Here is a 20,971-nt window from a genome sequence, read left to right as displayed (position 1 = left end):
AGGCATGCTTAGCGCCTTCTCACATGTTCTTCTTGTGTGTTCTCCGTCTTAACCCTGAAAGGTGCCTTGTCATTGCTCAGGAAATAGACGTTGCAGGAAATTGAGTGATGCTGTCCATGGCCCCACAGGAAGTCCAAGGCTGAGCATGAAATCACCCTTGGTCTAGTTAACTTTGTGGAGTTGACACAGACTAGAGCCATCTGAGAGGAAAGCCTAGTTGAGTAACTACCAAGATCAGGTTGGTCTGTGGGCATGCTTCTGGGAGATTGTCTTGCTGTTCACTAGTGCTGGAGGGTCCAGCCCACTGTGATGACAGCATCCCTAGGCATGAGCCTGTGTGAAACATCATGCATCCTCCTCCATGGTTTCTGATGCGAGTGAGTTCTCCAGTCAGACTCAATGCTGCAGGGAATAGCAAACAGGCCTGCCTTCACACTCCTGCTTGGAGTTCTATCCCGACTTCCCTCAGTGATGACTGTGACCTGGAAGTATCAGATGGAATAAACCCTTTCCTCCCCAAGGTGCTTTTAGTCAGTGTTTTAGCACAGCAACCTAAAGAGAATTAGAGCAGCCCTTTGTCCTCAGAGTGCCTGGGCTTCATTCACTGTGCCGCTCTGCTACAATCACATTGTAAAGAAAGTGAGGTGATGACCAAGGATTGATCCCTTGTCTAAGAATCCCACTATTAGGCTTGGGATTTAGTCTAGCAGATAAGAGTGCCATGGGCAAGCAGGAGGACATAAGTTCAAATCCCTAGCACCTATGTAACAAGCTACACTCCTAAAAGTCATTTTTTAAAACTTCTCTCTGTTTCTCTCTGCCTCTCTGTCTCTGTCTCTGTCTCTGTCTCTGTCTCTGTCTTTCTCTTTGTCTCTCTATCACTCTCTTTCACTGTGGTGTGTGTGTGTGTGTGTGTGTGTGTGTGTGTGTGTGTGTGTGTACAGACCAAAGGTCAGTATTGATTGGCGTACCTTAGGAACCATCCACCTTAAGAGTTGCTTTAAATGTTTCATGTTTTCCCCATTATGGTGTCCTGATTTGGGAACCTGTAACACCAAAAGGAGAGAGAAAAGGAGGGAGGAGAGAGAGAGAGAAAGAGAGAGAGAGAGAGAGAGAGAGAGAGAGAGAGAGAGAGAGAGAACAAGAAGGAGGAAGAGGGAGAAGAGGGAAAGAGAGAAAGATTCTCCTCAAACGCTCAGATAATCTAAATCCCTTTATTTCCCAAACCAAGGGAAAGCCAGGAAACTGTACTGCGGAGGTCTTGGAGTTGCTTGGGTTCTAAACAAGGAAGGAGGGAAATGAAACTCCAGTTCAGTTATTTGATGTTTGGGACTTAAAAGAAAATGATCACTTTTCCATTCACCTAGTTTGTTTTATTTTATAAATGGCTTCTTTAAAATGTCCTTGTCAAACATAGTTTTAAAAATCTTCAGGGACAGCCAGGGTTTCCCCTGAAGTACCTATTGGATTCATCCGTCTGAAATACAGATAATTATTCCTTAATCCCTAAATTTACTTGCTTGGTGAATGCAAATTTGTGTTTATGTGCTTTTCTTGAAAGAGCTGTAGAGACTATTAAACTCACGAGCTATTAATGGAAGTTCCTGAAACCCTCCCAGCCAAATTCTCTTGGTAGAAGCAGGTCCATAAGCCTGGAGGCACATGCAGAAGCGACTGCCCCTCTACTGATCCCCTTTCCAACAGCCTGTATCGTAGTGGGTTTTAGCTGGAGCCACAGGAAGGTGGTTTACATGTGGTGTATTTATCAGCCTTGAACTTGGACATTTTAAACCAGGCATAGAGTTTATACAAATCTGTCTACCAACAACTAATGAATTGTGCTTTTGAGATGGATTCGATCTGGGATTCTGCCTTTGTTATTCTACTTCTCTTGGGGCTTTTTCCTCTTCCCTTCCAGTCTTCTTGCATTTTGTAACTCTGATTTTTGCCCACAGTCAATCCTGTGAGTAGTGGGCAACCCTAAAGTATGACCTTCAGGTGAGAGACTCAGCCAGCCGGGGACCCTAGCCCAGGGATGGAGCTAGGCAAGGATGCTCCAAAACAACTTGCCATTGCCTCTGGGTAAAGTTATTGCGTCTCCCCATTGGCCAAACTTCCAGAAAGCTTGAGGATAACCAACAAGTGAGCATAGTCCAATGAAGAGCAGCCTCCTGCAGCATAGAGGCAGGATATGGTGGTGGAGAGCACATCTCCAGGGCAGCGGAAGCTGTCCAGCCCAGGTGTCCACTCTGTACCCCTGTCTGCATCTTGCCCTGAGTGCTGTAGCTTAGGCAGTGCCACTTACAAAGACAGAGCTGGCTGGGCGGTGGTGCACACCTTTAATCCCAGCACTTGGGAGGCCAAGGCAGGCAGATCTCTGTGAGTTCGAGGCCAGCCTAGCCTACAGAGTGAGTTCCAGGAAAGGTGCAAAGCTACACAGAGAAACCCTGACTCGAAAAACCAAACCAAAAAAAAAAAGACAGAGCTATCTCCTGCTTTTGGTCCAGTCTACTCTGTTGTTTGTGGGGGCCTTGTACATGCTGCTGTTGCATTGAAACTGTCAGTGAATGGACCGCATGCCTAGAAGTGAAAGAGCCAGGTGAGAGGCTATTTGCATTTGCTCTTTTCATAGATACTGTCAACACACCAGGAGTATAGGCCTACACTCACTCTGTGAGGATGTTTCTGCTCCACACCTTGGCCAGCTCACTGTGGGATCTGGGATTTGATTTGCTCATCTTTTCCTTCTTCATCTCCCTTTCCCTCTTTCTTCTTGCTTATTCTTTCTCTTTCTGTCTCCCTCCCTCCCTCTCTACTCTTCCTCTCTCCCCCCTTCCTCCAATGCCCCCCCTCCAATTTTCCTCCCAATCTTCCATTTCCTTCCCTCTGCTCCCCTCTCTCTTTCTCTCACTCTCCTTAAAAAAAAAAAAAAAACAAAAACATTTTTTAAATAAGGTCTCGACCTCTAGCCCAGGCTAGCCTGGAACTTACTATGTACCTCAGGCTGTCTTCAAGTTCACAGCACTCCTCCTACCTCAACCTCTTAAGTTGGGAACACAAGCACGAACCACACCATGCCAGACTTGGATGATCTTTGCCAGGACAGGGCAAGTGTGGTCGGTGCCCAATGTAGCCTGAGTTTCTCTCTTAGTTATGTAGTTCAGAGGCTTTAAGTCCTTACTCTCTGATGACAGCAACATGGGCTGCTACTAAAACATTTCCCTTTCACAGCAACAGGAGAGAGGAACAGCCCCAGTGGGCTGGGCCACTTGTTTTTAATGACCCTCGATTCTTGCATTATTCGTTAAGATTGTTTTACTTACAAAGCAGGAAACATAAGGCACTAGTATTTCAAATAGATTTTAAAGCATTAACTGTCATCCTTGCAAGGTTTTAACGAAGTGTTAATAAAGTATTTTGCATGTGTATACATACATGTTCATGTGTGTATGTTGGGAGCAGAAGATAACTCTGGGCCACATTCTGTTACTTTTGTCTTTTTTTTTTCCCCAGAGCTGAGGACCGAACCCAGGGCCTTGTGCTCTACCACTGAGCTAAATCCCCCAACCCCAGGGCCACATTCTGAAAGAAGGCCATCCACCTTTTTTTTGAGACAAGGTCTCTCATTGGCCCACAGATCACCCAGTAGGCTTTGCTGGCTGCAGATCACCAGTAGGCTTTTCTGGCTGCAGATTACCCAGTAGGCTTTGCTGGCTGCAGATCACCAGTAGGCTTTGCTGGCTGCAGATTACCCAGTAGGCTTTGCTGGCTGCAGATCACCAGTAGGCTTTGCTGGCTGCAGATTACCCAGTAGGCTTTGCTGGAGGCAAATCAGCCAGTAGGCTTTGCTGGCTGCAGATCACCAGTAGGCTTTGCTGGCTGCAGATCAGCCAGTAGGCTTTGCTGGCTGCCAGCAAGTTCCAGGCATCTTCCTGTCTTTGCCTCCCAGTACTGGGATCAGAAGAGTGCCATTGTGCTCTGCCTTTGAACATGGGACTTAGGGTTGAACTCAGATCCCCATGCTTTGCAAAGCAAACACTTTACTGACTGAGCTGTTACTATCTTCCCGGTCCCCTTAATAAAGTTCTATGACCACAAATCAGTTGTGCAAGAAAGTGAATGGATGCCACTGGCCACTGGCTGCTTCCTGCAGCCTCCAAGGTTTCCCCGCAAGCTAAGTAATAGCTGCCTGATACCAGTATCTAGGGAATCACAGGACACTGTCACCTGGAGAAATGTGCTCCACTCTCCCACATCAAACTATTTTAATTATACAGGGAAGTGGAGTCAAACACATTGTTTTTAAAAACTAAAACTCAGTGAGGAGGCATTTTTGCATTTGTTGGATGGACTTCAGTAATTGGCCACCATAGTGGGTAGAAAAGGGAATTTTTGATTCTCACTGACTTGCTTCTTTGCTCTGGGTGGGAGGTCATGTGACTGGCCAGTGGACTGGTCCACCTGGTCTCCTGAGCCGTGGGTGTTAGCTGCCTGCATTGCAAACCACATCTCTGTCTGCCTGGGTGTCTGACTCTGAAATGCCAGCTGCAATTAAAACCCATTCAGAGAGTGAGTCTTTCAGTGTGGGGCCAGATGGTGAGCTGGCCTCTGGGCCTGGGATCACTTAAAGAGGCCGAGCTCAAGAGAAAAGCAGATGGAAAAGCTGTGAGAGGAGACCCGCCTGAGAAATACGAGGAATCAGTCTTCCATTTTGTCAGCTCCAAAATCCACAGAGAAAGGGGGAAATGGCGAGTCTCCATGTTGCCTGCAGTGATCTCCTACCCCAGAGGAGAAGAACTTCCTGTGTGTGTGTGTGTGTGTGTGTGTGTGTGTGTGTGTGTGTGTGTGTGTGTGTGTGTAAGCCAGAACACAACTTAAGGTGTCATTCCTTAGGTGACAGACCTACATTAAAATAAAAATTATTGTTTGAGATAGGGTCCCTCATCCCTCACTAGTTTGGAGCTTGCCAAATAAGCCAGACTAACTGGCTAGTAAGCTCCATGAATATGCTTGTCTCCACCTCCCAAGTGCACTTGCCCACGTTTTCTTTCCTTTCTTTCTTTCTTTCTTTCTTTCTTTCTTTCTTTCTTTCTTTCTTTTTCTTTCTTTCTTTTTTGTTGTTGATGTTGTTTTCTTTAAATCATGGGATCTGGGGACTAACTTTAAGGCCTATGCTTGCTAGTCCCCCATTTCCCATTCAGCTTTAAATGAAACCTGAGTCTTGGTGCTGTCATGAGGCTATTTTGTAGATGTGATTGGCAGCTGGAGTTGGTTGGCTTTAACTACAGAAACTTGCCCTCCATCATGTGACTCAGTTACACACTAGAAGAGTGAACACTGTGGTTTCCTGGGGAATAACTCTGCTCAGAAACTTAAGCATGAACTCCTGTCTAGTTTCCATCCCTCCAGTCTACCCTACAAATGTCTGGTGCACCAGCCCCTACAGCTCTGTGGGCAGGTGCACTCCCTACACAGGCAGATCCAATGCTTCCCTTGAGGGCTTTTATGCATATTAATATTTGACAAGCACAGCTTCAAGGCACAGTAAGTTCTATTCATGGCTTGGTGCGAGTTATTCTTTGAGACGCTTCGCCTTTCTTTAACTGCATCAATGGCAATGATATTCTGAAACATACAGCACCGGGCCAAACATCACAGGTGTCTTTGGAGTAAATGAGCTGTCAGCTTCTCCCCAAACTGGGCTTATAGTAGTGCATGAATTCCGAGTTATATGAATGAATAGGGCTGCTGAAATGGATCATTGGATATAAGTCCTGTACAAACCCAAAGATCATAGCTAGATCCCTGAGACCATGAAGAACTAGAAGAGAGAACTAAGCCTACAAAGTTGTCCTGTGCCCATGCTAGGACATGCTGTGTGCCCACCTCCCATTCACAATTATAATCAATAAGGAGAACCAAGTTTAGTGACATGAACACATGTCTGGCAAAATGTTAAGCAGTCTTGGTGAAGTCCTGATTTCCCCCAACCTCTCAGACCACCGGTAGACACCATTTCAAAGACATGGACCAAGAAATCCTACTCCTAACTGAAAAATCTGACGCCTCCTTAGGCTGCTCACCTTAGACTCTTAGACAACAGGACTATTCTAGAAGTCAATGCCGGCATTCAGGGCCAGAACTTAGTACTGCAGGCAGGTTGTTTGGGGAAAATGTGAGAGAACGATGGTGTAACCTGGGGTGAAGGTTTTGATATTACTTAAGGGCTTGTTGGAAGAGAAGTGAAATGTGGTGGACCTTATGAGTCTGTCACATGTGGTGGCAGCTGTCCCTGTTTGCAGGCCAGAGTGAGGCTTTCTAAGTGAGAGAGCCTCTCACTGGAACTTCTTTTTCGAGAACATTTTGAATAATTAATTTGACTGCTAAGGGTAGAAAACTCCCTAAGGATGGCCAGCTGCTAATAAGAGGATCTGTAGCAATTAAAATGTGTTGCCTTAATATTAGACTGTTTAACTAAACACAGGAGAGTAATTCAGCTATCAGATTGGAAAGCATTTTTAAATTTGGTTAGAGGTTGTTGAAGAGTAAGTTAGGTTGTCTTGGTGGTGGCAGCTACTTTTTAGTGTGTGCACATAGGAGGTATACAGGCATATGTAGGTAGACATGTAGTGTGTGTGTGTGTGTGTGTGTGTGTGTGTGTGTGTGTGTGTGTGCAGGGCAGAGGATAACCCTGGGTATTGTTATTCAGGCCCAGTTCACTTTATTTTAGAAGTGAAAGTGAGGTCTCTCATCTCTCTGGATCTCACCAGTCAGGCTGAGTTGGTTGGCCAGTGAGCCCCAGGATTCCAGCTGTCACTGCCTCCCAGCACCAGAGTGACAGCTGTATGCATGCCATCATCCCAGGTTTGTTGTTGTTGTTATTGTTGTTGTTGTTGTTGTTGTATTGTTTTGTGTTTTTACACGGGGTCTGACGTTTGATCTCCTCAGGTCAGAAGTTTCTTGGTGATTCTAGAATTATATCTTTGTTCTGAGCTGTTTTTCTAGATGCAGTTCCTTCCATTTGGCCCCGGATGCATCACAGATTAAACATAAGGAATTACTGCCTGATGCTGCAGGGTGTGGCTGATGTGGTTTCTTCCTATGGACTGGGATGGGCAGTATGACTGTCTCCACTCATCCTCATGAGCTTACCAGGTCTTTAGGGATACTTGAGGACACAGAGAGAGGCTTGGAATTCCTCACTTGCTGCTTACAGGCTGCCAGGCACCTGTGGACCTTTTAAAACCATGAATAAAAGCTGGTGTTTCTCTGCTCCCTATCCCAGAGTGAGTTCATAAAGCTTTTATCAGAACTTGAGACTATCACAGATGGTGAATCATGTTGTAGTCTGAACGGATCTGTCTTACTACACAGTTTCATGAAGGCCCAGAGGGCTGCTGTCACATACAGGAGAGAGAAAGTTGGCCTAAAGAAAAGTTTGAAGGTTTATTGGCTTCTGGGGGCTGATGTTATTGTTAAAGTGGGCATGTCCTCTCTCAGCTATAACAGGGTTACTGGGTTGAGGTGAGTTGTAGCAGACGTGCCTCAAGTTAAGTTTACAAAAAGGAAGCCAAGGAGATAGTAAAGGAGATTAGGAGGGAAGAAAATATCCTGGGCAAACCTTGACAATGGTAGCTTTCGCTTTGTTGTAATGGTGGGAAAAAGCATATAAAATAAAAAGCGTGTCCCCAGCCAGATAGTGAGATGGTACCCTGTAGCTCCAGCCTATTTCTTACAACACACAGTGCACCAAGCAAGCACACATTCCCCTTACCCACCTCCCTCCTTCTCCAAATGCCTGTGCTTCCAAATGTGAGGTGTGGGCTGCTGTTTGCCTTCCCCCCAAATTCAACAAAGATACTGTCCCTTGGGCCTCCTTGGAGGGCAGCATGCATGCTGCATCTGTGCATGTCTAGGCCCTTGTCAGCTCAGACTGGTGCAGAGAGAGGGATGCATCAGAGAGGGATGCATCAAGAGTGGTGTGTGTTGCTGTCCTAGGCCCCTCTCCTCTGCTGCCCTCCTCTTCCTCCTCTTCCCCATCCTCCAGTCTCTCTCCTTCTTTCCCTTCCCCTTCCCATTTTCCTCCCCCCTCTCTCTTCCTTCCATGTTAGGTATGATGTTTTCCAGGCCCCAGACCACCTCCCCTCCACCCCTCCCCTCCCACAACCCTTCCCCCCCCACCCGTGTGGTGGCTGTCATCAGTCTCATCTGCTTTTCTTGCCACTGTGTCACTCCTGACTTTTGTCACTTCTCTCCCACATCTAAGCTTTTGCTAGCCAGGAACTGGCTAGCCTGGGAAAGGAGATGAGCATGAGCTAACCTTGTCTTTGCAGGCTGTTTTCCCAGGGGAACTCTTCCCGGCATTGTTGAGAGGCTTTCCTTTAGCACCACATACATTGTGTAACTGTTTGTAGGTTTTGCTTTTGGTTTGGTTTTGAGACAAGGTTCATGGTGCCCATGCTGGTCTTGACTTCCCTGTGTGACCAAAGGATGATCCTGAACTTCTGACCCTCCTGCCTCTACCTCCAGGGTGCTGGGATGATAGGCATGTACCCATGTGTTGTGTTTATGTGGTGTTGGGGGAACCAGAACTTGAGCCTACTACCAGCTGAGTCAAGTCACAGACTCGGTCCCTTGTTTGGCATTTGTTGTATACTTTCCCCCTGACTAATTCTGTCTCAGTGATCTTAGTCTCTGCTGCACATCAGAATCATCTGGGTAGCTTCAAAATCTCCCAAGCCTAGGGCTGGAGAGATGGTTAGTGGTTAGGAGTGCTTAGTTCAATTGCAAGGGCTGGAGTTCACTTCCCAGAACTCATACCTGGGATCTCACAACCACCTTTAACTCCATCTCCAGAGGGGCTCCAACTCATTCTCCCAAAGGTAACCAACAGCCACATGAGCACAGAGACTTTTCTGTTGCTGTGACAAAACATCATGACTATGGCAACTTATAAAAGAAAGAGTTTAATCAGGCTTATGGTTTTAGAGGGTCCGAGTCCATGGCGGTGAAGCAAAGACAAGGTGCAGGAACCACCGAGAGCTCACATCTTGATCCACAAGTAGGAGGCGGAGAAAGAACACTGGGAATAAGGTAGTTTTGAAAACTTCTCTGCCCCAGTTTCTCCAGATTGAACTGAACCTCCTAACCAGTCCAGTTTCACCAAGTGGAAACCAAGGATTCCAGTATACAAGCCTGTGGGGGTCATTCACATTCAGCAGACCACACCTAACACAAAAAATAAAATCAATCTTCAAGAAAAAAAACTAAAAATCCAAAACTCAATAACCAGGCTACCCTTCAGAACCATTCAATCAGGACATCCGAAAGCCACCCAAGACTTTGTTGTTTCTCCATCTGTGTTGATACTGCCCTGCCAAAGAGAAAGCTGATAACCACCCTAAGATCTTAAAATGCTAGGCTGAATTCCATCTCCTAAATATTTGATTATCTTTTGAGGAGACCACCAGAGCCCCCTAACCAGTAAATAATGTGTTTTTAGAACAGAGCCAATACCAAGAAAAGAAAGAAAAAAAAACCTGACTGTAGAAAATTCAGTCTTCTACTTCTTTATTGTATTGTCTTATAGGGAAATCTAAGGGATCAAATGCATTGTTTCACAAGTGGATTCGAACATAACCATTGCTGGGAAAAGTATACCCATTGTTGTGTTGGTACCAAATTTAAACAAGGCTCAGGGCTCTTGATGCCTATATTTTTAGCTAAGCAGAACAGTCTGGGAGACATTGAGGATTTCAAAATAGCTGCTTACCTAAAAATACACTTCCTGAAATGAACCAGAGGCCTGAGAGGGATGAATGGGCTTGCCTTTCCCTTCTGTGTTTACTGTCACCACAAAAAAGCAGACCTGAACTACACAAGCTTGTATTTTTAGAGACCCAGGAAGCAGGTGTTGTGCCCAAACAACAAAGAAGGTCACAGGGTGAAACGCTGAGGACAGAAATCTAAAACTCACATCAGGAGAGTGACAGGGGGCCCCTGAAGCTGGTACCCTCTGGGCAGGACAATCGAGCACGGGGAGAGTACATGGCGCCCTTCTCAGGCCTCTCCCAGAGGACCTCTTGGAGAAGCCCCTCCCAGTTCCTCGGTGCCAGCATCTGTCCTACAGCCACCTACAATCCAAGAGGTCTAGTCTCAGTGCAACAACAGAGAACACTAGTGTAACAGAGAACACTAGCCGATCCCCCTCTGTTTGGTTGAATCCTTAACAGCTTTGTCTTACTCCATCAACTCTGAACCATGTTTCTGATAAGCTCCATTCCTCTCTGCTTACTGACTTCACACATACCTGACCAGCTGCCTCCCAAGTCCGCTGCTGTGCCTGCCTCCCCGTGCCCCCTCAAACTGTGAGCCTGAATAAACCCTCCTTCCTTAAGTTGCTGCTTGCCAGGTATTTGGCCAGCAGCGAGAAACGGAACTGAAGCAGATGCTGTCTATATGGCAGGTGTCCTGTCATGCACCAGAGACACCGTGTTTAAACAAGGCCGACTGAGACTCCTGGAATTTCCGCATTGGTGGATAGGTTAGAGGGAAGTGTGTGACCTAAGAGCTTGGCCAACAGAATCCTGTGGTTGTCACTAGTGGTCATTTTAGGATGAAGGGTGTCATTTAATCAGAGACCAAAAAAGGTGACAAAGATGTGGAAACAGACACTAAAAGTTAAACTAACATTTTCCTAAAGGCTGCCATAGCCTCCAATGTAAGGAACAAGGGGTGAATGAGCGGCAGTGTGAGGGGATGTGGTCAGAGAGGTACTGGGCCACTAGTGGATCCTTAAGGTGCAATCAGTTTTCCACATAGGAGCAGTGGAGGAAGGGCAGAGGGCAATGGAGGAACACAAGATGGAGCAGGCAAAGTGTAGGGAGTATAAATCTAGGAAGACATAAGACCAGCCATTTTGTTCCTAGCCTATACCTCAAGAACTGTTAGGGCCTTTGCACAAGGGATGGTTCCACCACTGCCTTCTGCCCTGCTCCACTGTCTCTAGGTGAACTCACCTCAAGGACCTGCTAGTGGCCTGCCACCTCTCTAACCACAGGCCCCCACGCCAGCTCACTCGCCCTTCATTCCTCACCTTGGAGGATGTGGCAGGATGGGAGCACATCAGTTCAATCCTTCCTTCGTTTCTAACACTTGGTGTTTCACTTTGGTGGTGACCTCTCTGCCCACTCGGGTGATGACCCTTCTCTGGTGCCTCTGTCTTATGCACCCACCTCCATTTTGTTCCCCTCACCCTGGTCTGTTTTATTTATTTATTTAGTTAGTTACTTAGTTATTTATTTAGTTAGTTATTGAGTTAGTTAGTTTAGTCAAGGTCTCATATATCCTGGGCTGGCTTCAACCTCACTATACAGCAGGGGATAACCTTGAACTTGTGACCTTCTGTCCTCTACTTCCTAAGTGCTTTGATCATGGGTGAGCATCAACCACGCCCAGCTTACACAGTGCTGAGGGTGGAACTCCAAGTTTCTTGATAGTTGGGCAGATACTCTAGGAACTGAACAACATATCCAACCCCAGCAAAATAAATTTTCTTCAGAAGAACTTGGAACACCCAGGGCAGTGGGCCAATCTGTGTCTTCATTGATAAGGTTTTTGTAGAATTCATGCTTTATGCCCATCATGGACAAAGCCCAGAAGCCACTATGCATCCCTGTCACCATTCCCATGCAATGCACATTACTCCTTGTATGTATCTTAGAATTCTAATCTGATAGGGGATTACTTTTTTATTACTTTCCCCCATATTCTTTCTTTTATTACTTTATTATGGAGGGTGCATGCACATGCAGTTCAGGAGTTGCTTCTCTCTTTCACACATGGGACCTTGGGACCTAACTCGGGCCATCAGGTGCGTGTGGAGAGGGATAACCCTTTGCTCTTTCTTTCTCTGTCCTTAGTTAATAGTGACATGATGACCAGTGACAATGGTGGAGCAGTCAAGCTTCCGCAACTGTGTAAGTTCTGTGACGTGAGATCATCCACTTGTGACAACCAGAAGTCCTGCATGAGCAACTGCAGCATCACGGCCATCTGTGAGAAGCCACACGAAGTCTGCGTGGCTGTGTGGTAAGACGGCCTTCAGAGAAAGGGTGTCTTGCTTTTTGTATTACCTTACATGACCCTGTGACCAAATACCTGGCCAAAGTGGCTTTCGTTCTGGCTAACAGTTCAAGGGGGACCATCATGGCAGAGAAAACATGGCTGACAGTCACATGGTGTCAGCATTTAAGGAGCAGAGAATGAACCAGCTGGAAATCGAGTTTTCATACACTTGAGCCTATTGGGTGCATTTCACATTCAAATCATACACTTTGTCTTCCATCTTTTTAAGTCATGCACACTCACGGCAAGAGTCACTGTTTGCATCCCTTGAATACAGATACCGATATTCATGTCCTCCCTGTCAATTATGAAATCTGATTCCCAGAATACTTCTTATCTTCTTATTATGGTTTGAATCTGAAATGTCCATCTGTCCATCTGTCCACCCCGCTCCCCAGAGGCTGGTGCATTTGAACACTTAACCCCTAGGTGGTTCAGTTCACTTCTCAGCACCCACATAGTGGTTTATAACCCTCTGTAATTCCAGTTCTAAGGGATCTGCCACCCTCTTCTGGCCTCTGCACTAAACACCCACAGGTACACATAAGATTAAATCAATTCGTTTTTAAACAAATACAATGTACATGTAGAGCCAATCACCTGTGCATTTCTCAAAATGTATACCATGCCATTTATTCTTTAATCTCTGGGCCAAATTAGTCTCCAAAAATGTAGATGGCAAAAAGATAATCCATTTCCAACAGCATAAACTTTCTATTTTTCTGTTCTGGAAAGGTGGAAACCCTGTCATTTTCTCTACTGCTTTAATTATTTGTTTTCTCTCCCTGCCCCTTTCTCAAATTTCAGGAACTTACATTTTTTTCAATTAGGATCTTTCTTCCCATGTTGTTTTTGGAACTAGTTGTTGGCATGAAGTGCCCCTGTCTCCCCCTCCCCCCACACACACACGCACCCACCCCCACCACACAGAGTGACTTGTGGCCAGCAAGCAGGAAAAACAGATGATCATGGGTGATCCCTCTCCTCTCCATCCTGGGTCTTCCGCTTCCTCCCTCAGCCCCGCCTTGTGGGCGTGACCATTACCTAAGCCTCAACAGGGCTTGGAACTTCTAGGCCAAGGCTGGGATGGCTACCCACTATACATGGGCTTTAGAAATGGCTTAGTCAGTAAAGTGTCTGCTATATAAGCATGAAGATCTAAGTTTGATTCCCTGAAACAGCCAGATGTGGTGACATGCACCTGTAATCCCAGTACTCTGGAGACAGAGACAAGAGCATACCTGGGGCTTGCTGGCCAGCCAGCCTAGCTGAATTGGCAAGTCCCAGGCCAGACAGAGATGCTGTCTTAATAATCAAGGTGGACATCTCCTGAAGAACAGCACTTGAGGTTGACCTCTGGCCTCCACATGCACATGTGCAGATACACATATGTGCACACACACAAAAGATTAAAAAAAAATCTACCACTATGTTCCTAGGTAGCCTCTTAACGAACTCTCTAGTTAGACAGGACACCAACTCTGCCACATATGCCAGAGGCAGAAGGCACAATGTGAGCCTATAGTGCCTCAGGAGTGGGAGATTTAAATGAACCAGGTCCTCAGGAACCCGCTTTCCATACGTTTTCTGTATAAAGATTCCAGTAAGGCTAATGCTTGAGTTTTCAGGTGGAGATCCCCCAAGGAGAGCTGTCTTGTTTATAGTCATATGTGCTCTGAGATGAGCAAAAGGTGAAGGGAGATAAGCAAAGTTGATGCAGGAGAGTACTGGGACAGCTTAAGAACATTGGAGAACAGGAAGTGACTGCTGTTAGTGGAAACTACTTCCTGAGGAATGGACAGACTTGACTGTTCTATCCAGAGATTCTCCATTCATTCTCTTTCTGTCCTTCTCTCTTCCCTCGATGACCCTCTGTACCCCAGGAGGAAGAATGATGAAAACATTACACTGGAGACCGTTTGCCACGACCCCAAGCTCACCTACCATGGGTTTGTGGTGGAAGACTCCACTTCACCCAAGTGTATCATGAAGGAGAAGAAAAGGCCTGGTGAGACTTTCTTCATGTGTGCCTGCAACGTGGAGGAGTGCAATGACCGCATCATCTTTGCAGAAGGTGAGCTCTCTTCTCAGGTTGAGTCCTCCAGGAGAGCAGCAGTCAGAGCTCTGGGGCATGCTGAGAGGTGTGTCCATTCCTCCAGGGACAGAGCTCTCAGATTTAATTCCCCGGGGTTCATCTCGATATCCGGCCTCAACGAGTAGTTTCTTTCTCCTAGAGCAATGGTTTCTCAGGGCAGCAAAAACAGCAACTGAAGATTTGCTAGAAATGCAAATTATTATTATTATTTAAATTTTTTTCTCTCTGTGTATGCACAGACATGTGAATATGTTTCACCTGTCTACCTGCTGCACGCTGGACCCTCCAGAAGAAGGGACAGATTACAGAGAGACTTTGTCATCTAGTCAGAAATCCATCCAGCTATGAATACAGACCAAAGCAGTATCATAAACTTACATAAAACTATGTGCAATGTGCTTTTGCAATTTGTTTATTATTTTACTTGGTGTGTGACTGGTCGTGTGGCTCTCCAGTGTGAGCTTTGTAGTGTAGACGACAGCATGTCAAAAGGCTAGGCACGCCTGGAAATGTTAAAAAGCTGATGTCTTTGCTTACACTACCATCATCCATGAGGCCAGGCTTTGTGAGATGCCTGGAGGCTTCAATGCATTCTGCACTGGCCAAGGAGGAGGAGGATGAGAAAGTCTTTAAAATGTAGGGAGCAATACCCTGAAAATGCCTAGTTCTCACATCTGCCCATCAGCACATCTCCCTTCCCAGCTTGGAAGATCTCTTTAGATGCAAGATCTGAGAACCTACAGTACTCATCTAAATTCAGAATGCAAATTAGAAGAGGAAGCATTATGATGGCCTGGTGACAGCCATCCATCAGGCAAGACATGGTGGGTGTCGGGACTGAAGTGCTGACTACGGCGTAGGAAAGGAAAATGTTTTCAAGAGCAGCTGCCTAGTTCCTGGGAGATGGCATGTCAACTTTGCAAGACATTTATCTATTTCGTTTTTGTTTTGTTTTGTTTTGTTTTCTATGTGTGTATGTGGGACCTGTGTGTGTGTGTGTGTGTGTGTGTGTGTGTGTGTGTGTGTGTGTATGTTTATGCATATCTACACGTGTGTGCACTTGTATGTGCACCTGCATTCAGAGGCTCAAGGTTGACACTGGTTGTTTTCTCTATCACTTTCTACTTTGTATGTTGAGGCAGACTTATCCTCAACTCAGAACTCACCTTTGGGCTCATCTGCTTAGCCATCTCACTCTGAGGACTTCTGTTTCTGCTTCTAGAGCACTAGGATTCCAAGAGGGTTGGCCCAGCCACACCAGCTGACTTTTCTGTGGTTCGGGGATCCAAACTCTGGTCCTCGTGCTGTGAGTGTAGCAAGCACTTTGCCTGCTGAGGCATCTCTCCACACCCCTGCAAGACACCTACTGATCATCTCTTGGTTGAGTTCATTAGTTCCCTTCTTATTCCATTCCTTCCTTCCTTCCTTCCTTCCTTCCTTCCTTCCTTCCTTCCTTCCTTCCTTCCTTCCTTCCTATCTAGATAAAATCTTATGTATCCCAGGCTGGTTTTGAACTCACTATATAGCAGAAAATGACTTTGAACTCCTGGTCCCCTTGCTCTACCTCTCAAGAACCAGGATTATAGGTGGGCACCAAACCTACCCAGCTTTTATGAGTCTATTAGTGATCTGAACTCTAGTCCTTAAGTTTCAGCACTGTATCAAGCCACCACCCAGGCCAGCCTTGCTTTTTGAGACAAGGTCTCTTGATGGCCCAGAACTTGCCAAGGAGTTTAGGCTGCAGTGAGCCCCAGGGATCCTTCTGTCTTTGCTTCCCTGATGCTAGAATTCTAAGCATGTTGTTTGGCTTCAGGTCTATTCTGGCATCTGGTTCTACAGCTAAGTTCTGGCCAGGCCCTGCCAACAGAGCATCCTGATGTGTGGGTACCACACCACAGCACACTGGAAAGGCTTGCTTTGTTTTAATATGTGCTTCTCTCAGTCTTCTCTTTTCACCCCACATACCTTCCCCAGTCAAAGGGAGCATGCTGGCTGAGTATAGGATTTCTAATCAAAGCTAACCACAGCCCTTACGTTGCTGGATAATATTACAAATCAGGATCACAGCAGGAAACTGTTAAATAAGAGTGGAAGGTCTTGCAGGGCCTTTCAGATCAGTGGCTGGAGCAATCATGCTCCGGACCAGGCCCTCCTGCTTCATTACTGCCACAAAAAGCTCGCTCAGGGCTCCAGGGCCTTCTCTTGGTGTGGCCATGCCATGCTTTTGAATTTGTGTTGTAATGGCATCTTCCGAGTCCCCAGCAGCTGCCTCAGAGCCCATCTGTATAAAACAACTGTCCTAGTTAGGTTTCTGTTGCTGTGACAAAGACCATGACCAAAAGCAACTTGGGGAGGAAAGGGTTTATTTGGCTTACATTTCTCATCATTAATTCATCACTGAGGGAAGCCAGGGCAGGAACTCATGGCAAGAACCTCAAGGCAAGAACTGAAGCAGAAGCCATGAAGGAATGCAAGTGTACTCAGCCTGCTTTTTTTTATATACCCAGGACCACAAGGGGTTGCATTGTCCATGGTGGTGTGGTCCCTGCACATCAATAATTAATCAAGACATGCCCACAAGCCAGTCTGATGGAGGTAATTCCTCAGTTGAAGTTTCTTCTTCCCAGATGCCTCTTTCATGTGTTAAATTGACAAGAAAAAAACAAAACAAAAAAAACAACAACAACCAAACTACACAACATAACGTCTCTTGGTCCAAAATGAATGAAACTGTTTGTTCTGAGGCAAGTAGGAGTGGGCATGGTCTGGAAACAGATTCAGGTGGGCCTGGAGAATACGCTCCACGGTGGAAATGGTTACATTAGCCTTTTATAGTGGTAGCACAAAAAGTAGTTAAATATAGAGACATTTAGTAACTACATTGTTTGGAGGACACCAGGCAGGCTGGTTCGGACACAGCAGAGAAACCTCTCCAGGTGATTTCATGTTCTATGTGTTGCCATTCTTACCTTCTGGCCTAGTGGAACCCAGGAGCCTGCTAGCTGCTGAGCTCATTCCAAAGGCTTCATCTGATCCTCAAAGGATGCTAGGTCAGATCCTCAGGTGGGTGACAAACAGTGATTAAAGGGAAGCAAAGATAGCCAGAGATAATTGTCAGTCTGCATCTGCAGCATTTTATCTCCACCATGAGCAAGATTGAATGGACTACTCAGTGGCCCTTCTGATCTGCAGCAAAGGGGTATCTTTTCTAGAAAACTCCAGCTTAGCCAGGCAGTGGTGGCACATGTCTTTAATCCCAGTACGTGGGAAGCAGAGCCAGGCATATCTCCATGAGTTTGAGGCCAGCCTGGGCTACAGAGTGAGTTCCAGGAAAGGCACCAAAGCTATACAGAGAAACCCTGTCTCATAAAACCAAAAAGCTAACATGCCAGCCTTACCCATGCTTGGTAAGAGCGTGCTTCTAAACAGGACAGACTAGCTGTGTGACTCCAGCATCTTCAGCATCACAGGGCCTCAGGGACACCGAAATGTCAGAAACACTTAGAGGTAGAGGGGGGGGGGTGTCACTGAAATGATGGCTCAGCAGTTAGGAGTGCTTGCTGCTGATTCAGAGGACTGGAGTTCTGTTCCCAGTACCCAGGCCTGGTGGCTCACAACCATCTGTAATTGCAGTTCTTGGGGAGCAGCCACCTCTGGCCTCTAAAGCACCTGCACCCATGTGCACATACACATACACACATAAATGAAAACAAGATCTTAAGATAAAAGAAGCAGCAGGGGAACTCACCCAGGAAGGTAGAACCGGAGAGGGCTTTGCTAACATCATGCTCACTAAGGTAACAAGATCCAGAGCAGTCATTTGGGCCAAAAACAGAACAAAAAATACCCCTTCATTTGGTCCAGTTGGGTAATAGACTAGAGGGTGCATATCATGGGTAAACTCTTCAACTGTAAACATGTAAAAAAAAAAAAATGGGATGCCTTTGCAGTAAGCATTTCTACAGGCACTTCAATATTTCCCAGAAAATGTATGTGTTTGTGGCACGCATGATGTGTGTGATATATGTATGTATGACCCTATGTGTGTGCAGGGATAGGCATTGTGTGTGCACACATGGAACCTGGATGTTAATGTTTGATGTCTTCCTCTGTCACTTCCCTCCTTATTTTTGAGACAAGGTCTCTGATATTGAACCTGGGGCTTACTGTTTCAGTGAGGCTTGTCAGCCAGCAAGTTCAAGGAGTGCTCTGATCCCATGACCCTGTGTTGGGGTCATAAATGCACACCTCCACACTCAGCTTTAACCTGTACCCCTGCCGCAGTGCTGAGGTCATAGATGCACACTTCCATACCTACATTCTGTGTAGATCCAATCCCCCCATGCTGGGGTCATAGATGCACACACCTCCACACCTAGGTTCTGTGTATATCCAAACTCAGGTCCTCATGATTACACAGTAAGCAGTTTACCCACTCATCCACCTCCCCAGCCTTACCTTAAAATATTTCAATAGTCGTAGGAATTATACATATTTGGGGAGCAATGTGATGCGTTGTGTGCGATGTGACATTTAGATTACAATATATCACTTAAGTGCATGTGTAACCATCTTCAGTACAATTGGTGTGTCACTTACTACAAACATTCATCACTTCATTGTGTGAAAACTTCCAAAGCCCTCTTTAGTAACTATTTTGAAATATCCAATTAGTTTTTTTCAACCTAGTGCCTCTACTGTGTATAGAACATTAGATACCATTCTTCCTACCCACTGCTCCCCTGTGCAATTGGCTGGTCTCTCACCACACCCTTCCCAAGCTCCAGAATCTACTACTGCTGAGAAGTTAACCTTTTAGTTTTCGGGTGGAAGAATGCACACATTTATCCTTCTGTGTCTGCCTTATTTCACTTACCATATTTTTAGCACCATTCACACTACTGAAAATGGGAGAATTTCATTTTTAATCACTGAACAATGTTCCACCCAGAGTGTGTGTGTGTGTGTGTGTGTGTGTGTGTGTGTGTGTGTGTGTACATATTGTTGCATGACTTTTCCCAATAAGAGGAAAAGGCATCAACTACAGACCAAAGTATGATTCTACCAAAGTCCATCTTGGCAAAGCAATGAATGTATCAGGCTTGTCTACAGAGCACTAGTGAGGGGGAACTTACAGGATCATGGGTGACCTCCAAAGCAAAAGTGTAATCCCCAAATCTCTCCGCAGTATGGATGACAACTTCCTAAGACATACAAAGATGGACACCCCCACTTCCACACTTTATATGTAGCATAGACTTTAGTGACTCGAAACACTGAGACCCTGTGCAGTTGGAGTGGATGGGCATATGGAAAGAAGTGGCTGAGATCTCATTCAAGGGCTCAAGAACCATTCCCATTTCCTCCTTCTATGATGGAAGTCAATAGGCTCCATCTTGAGTTAGTGATGGCCTCTTAGGTCATCACAACTTCTCTGTTGAATGTAGGGAGGCTGGCATTCCACAACATAGGAATACTCATATTCACATTTTGCTCATCCATTCACCCATCACAAGACTCTTAGTTTCTGTATCTTGGCCATTGTCCATAATGTTACAATGAAGATGGGCATGAGTGTTCTCCAAAGCTCTTTAGAGATATTGGTTATGCTACCACTGGACTAATGGAACATATGGAAATTCTATTTCTAGTTTTATGATGACCACCATGCTGCTTTTCATGATGCCTATGCCAGTCTCCTTTTCTACCAGCAGTGCATGACAATTCTCCTTTCTCTCAGTTTAGCAAATATTAGTTTTGTCTCTTTTTCAGTGACAGTTATGTATTTGTGTAGGGGAGATGTTCACTGCCACTGTGAATCAAAGGACAGTTTTCAGGAGTAGCTTCTTCCCTTCTGCCAGGTGAGCCCTGGGGATGGAACTCAGGTTGTTCTGCTTGGCAGCAAGTACAGGTCCCAGTGCTTGCCTTATCTTTTTGTTTCTAGTGGTAGCCCTTCTCAATGGGATGAGATGGTATTTGACTGTGCTTCCGATCTTCATTTCCCCCATGATTAGTGATAATGAGCATTTACAAATTCAGCAAATACAACTCTTGAGTCTTTGTTTGTGTTCCTTTACCTGTGAGAATGCTTCTTCTATTTTCTAATAACAGAGGACATCTAGGCATGTCTTCAGGCTGCCCTTTACAAGCTGCTCTGCTGACTTAGATCTGCAAGAGAGATGCTTGTTGGCCCAGGAATCTCTCGGGATGACACACTGGTACTGAAGAGAGTGCTGAATTGTGTGGCTTCCCAGTGGTTTGTGATGTATGTTGCTGGGTCTTAGGATATGGAGAACAAGAAAATGAACCACAAGGCAGTAAATGAGGTGGCATCTAGAAGCTTCCAGATCCTAGTGACTATTTCTGATCACTCTACATTTGCTTCTCACATGGAAAAAAAAAGCTCATTATTCTGAAACACAGTCTAGGCACTGTGGGCATGTAGGAAAGGGAGTAACATTGGAGGTGAATCCTAGACATTCAATGAACTGGGTGGAAGGTGAACCCCTCTGTGCAGATAAGACAGAACCATTCCCAAGGCCCAGACTAAGAATGTGCAGAACCATCATGGTGATGAGGGCTTTGCCAGGTTGGAGCATCCTGTTCAGGTGTTCAGTGGGGCAGGTCCCTTTCAGACTTACCTTGTTTTCCAGTAGTGACTCTTCTTTTGGAGACAAGGTCTCCTTATGTAGGTCTGGCTGGTCTGGAACTCACCACATAGACCAGGCTGGTCTGAAAAATCACAGAGAT

At 45.8% G+C, this 20,971-nt stretch overlaps 1 protein-coding gene across 1 annotated transcript in view; it reads left to right on the top strand.

Moving 5' to 3' along the window:
* Nucleotides 1-20,971, top strand: part of Tgfbr2 (transforming growth factor beta receptor 2) — a 95,246-nt gene that overhangs the window by 34,681 nt on the left and 39,594 nt on the right. Inside the window, exons 3-4 of the mRNA XM_036194174.1 lie at nucleotides 11,922-12,090; nucleotides 14,010-14,200. Of these exons, the coding sequence (XP_036050067.1) occupies nucleotides 11,922-12,090; nucleotides 14,010-14,200 (360 nt within the window). The remainder of the gene's footprint in view (nucleotides 1-11,921; nucleotides 12,091-14,009; nucleotides 14,201-20,971) is intronic.

This window comes from Onychomys torridus, chromosome 7 (genome assembly GCF_903995425.1).
Source record: "Onychomys torridus chromosome 7, mOncTor1.1, whole genome shotgun sequence".
Classification (NCBI taxonomy): Eukaryota; Metazoa; Chordata; class Mammalia; order Rodentia; family Cricetidae; genus Onychomys; species Onychomys torridus.
Note: the sequence above shows the minus strand (reverse complement) of the source record. Positions and strands in the feature narration are given on the sequence as shown.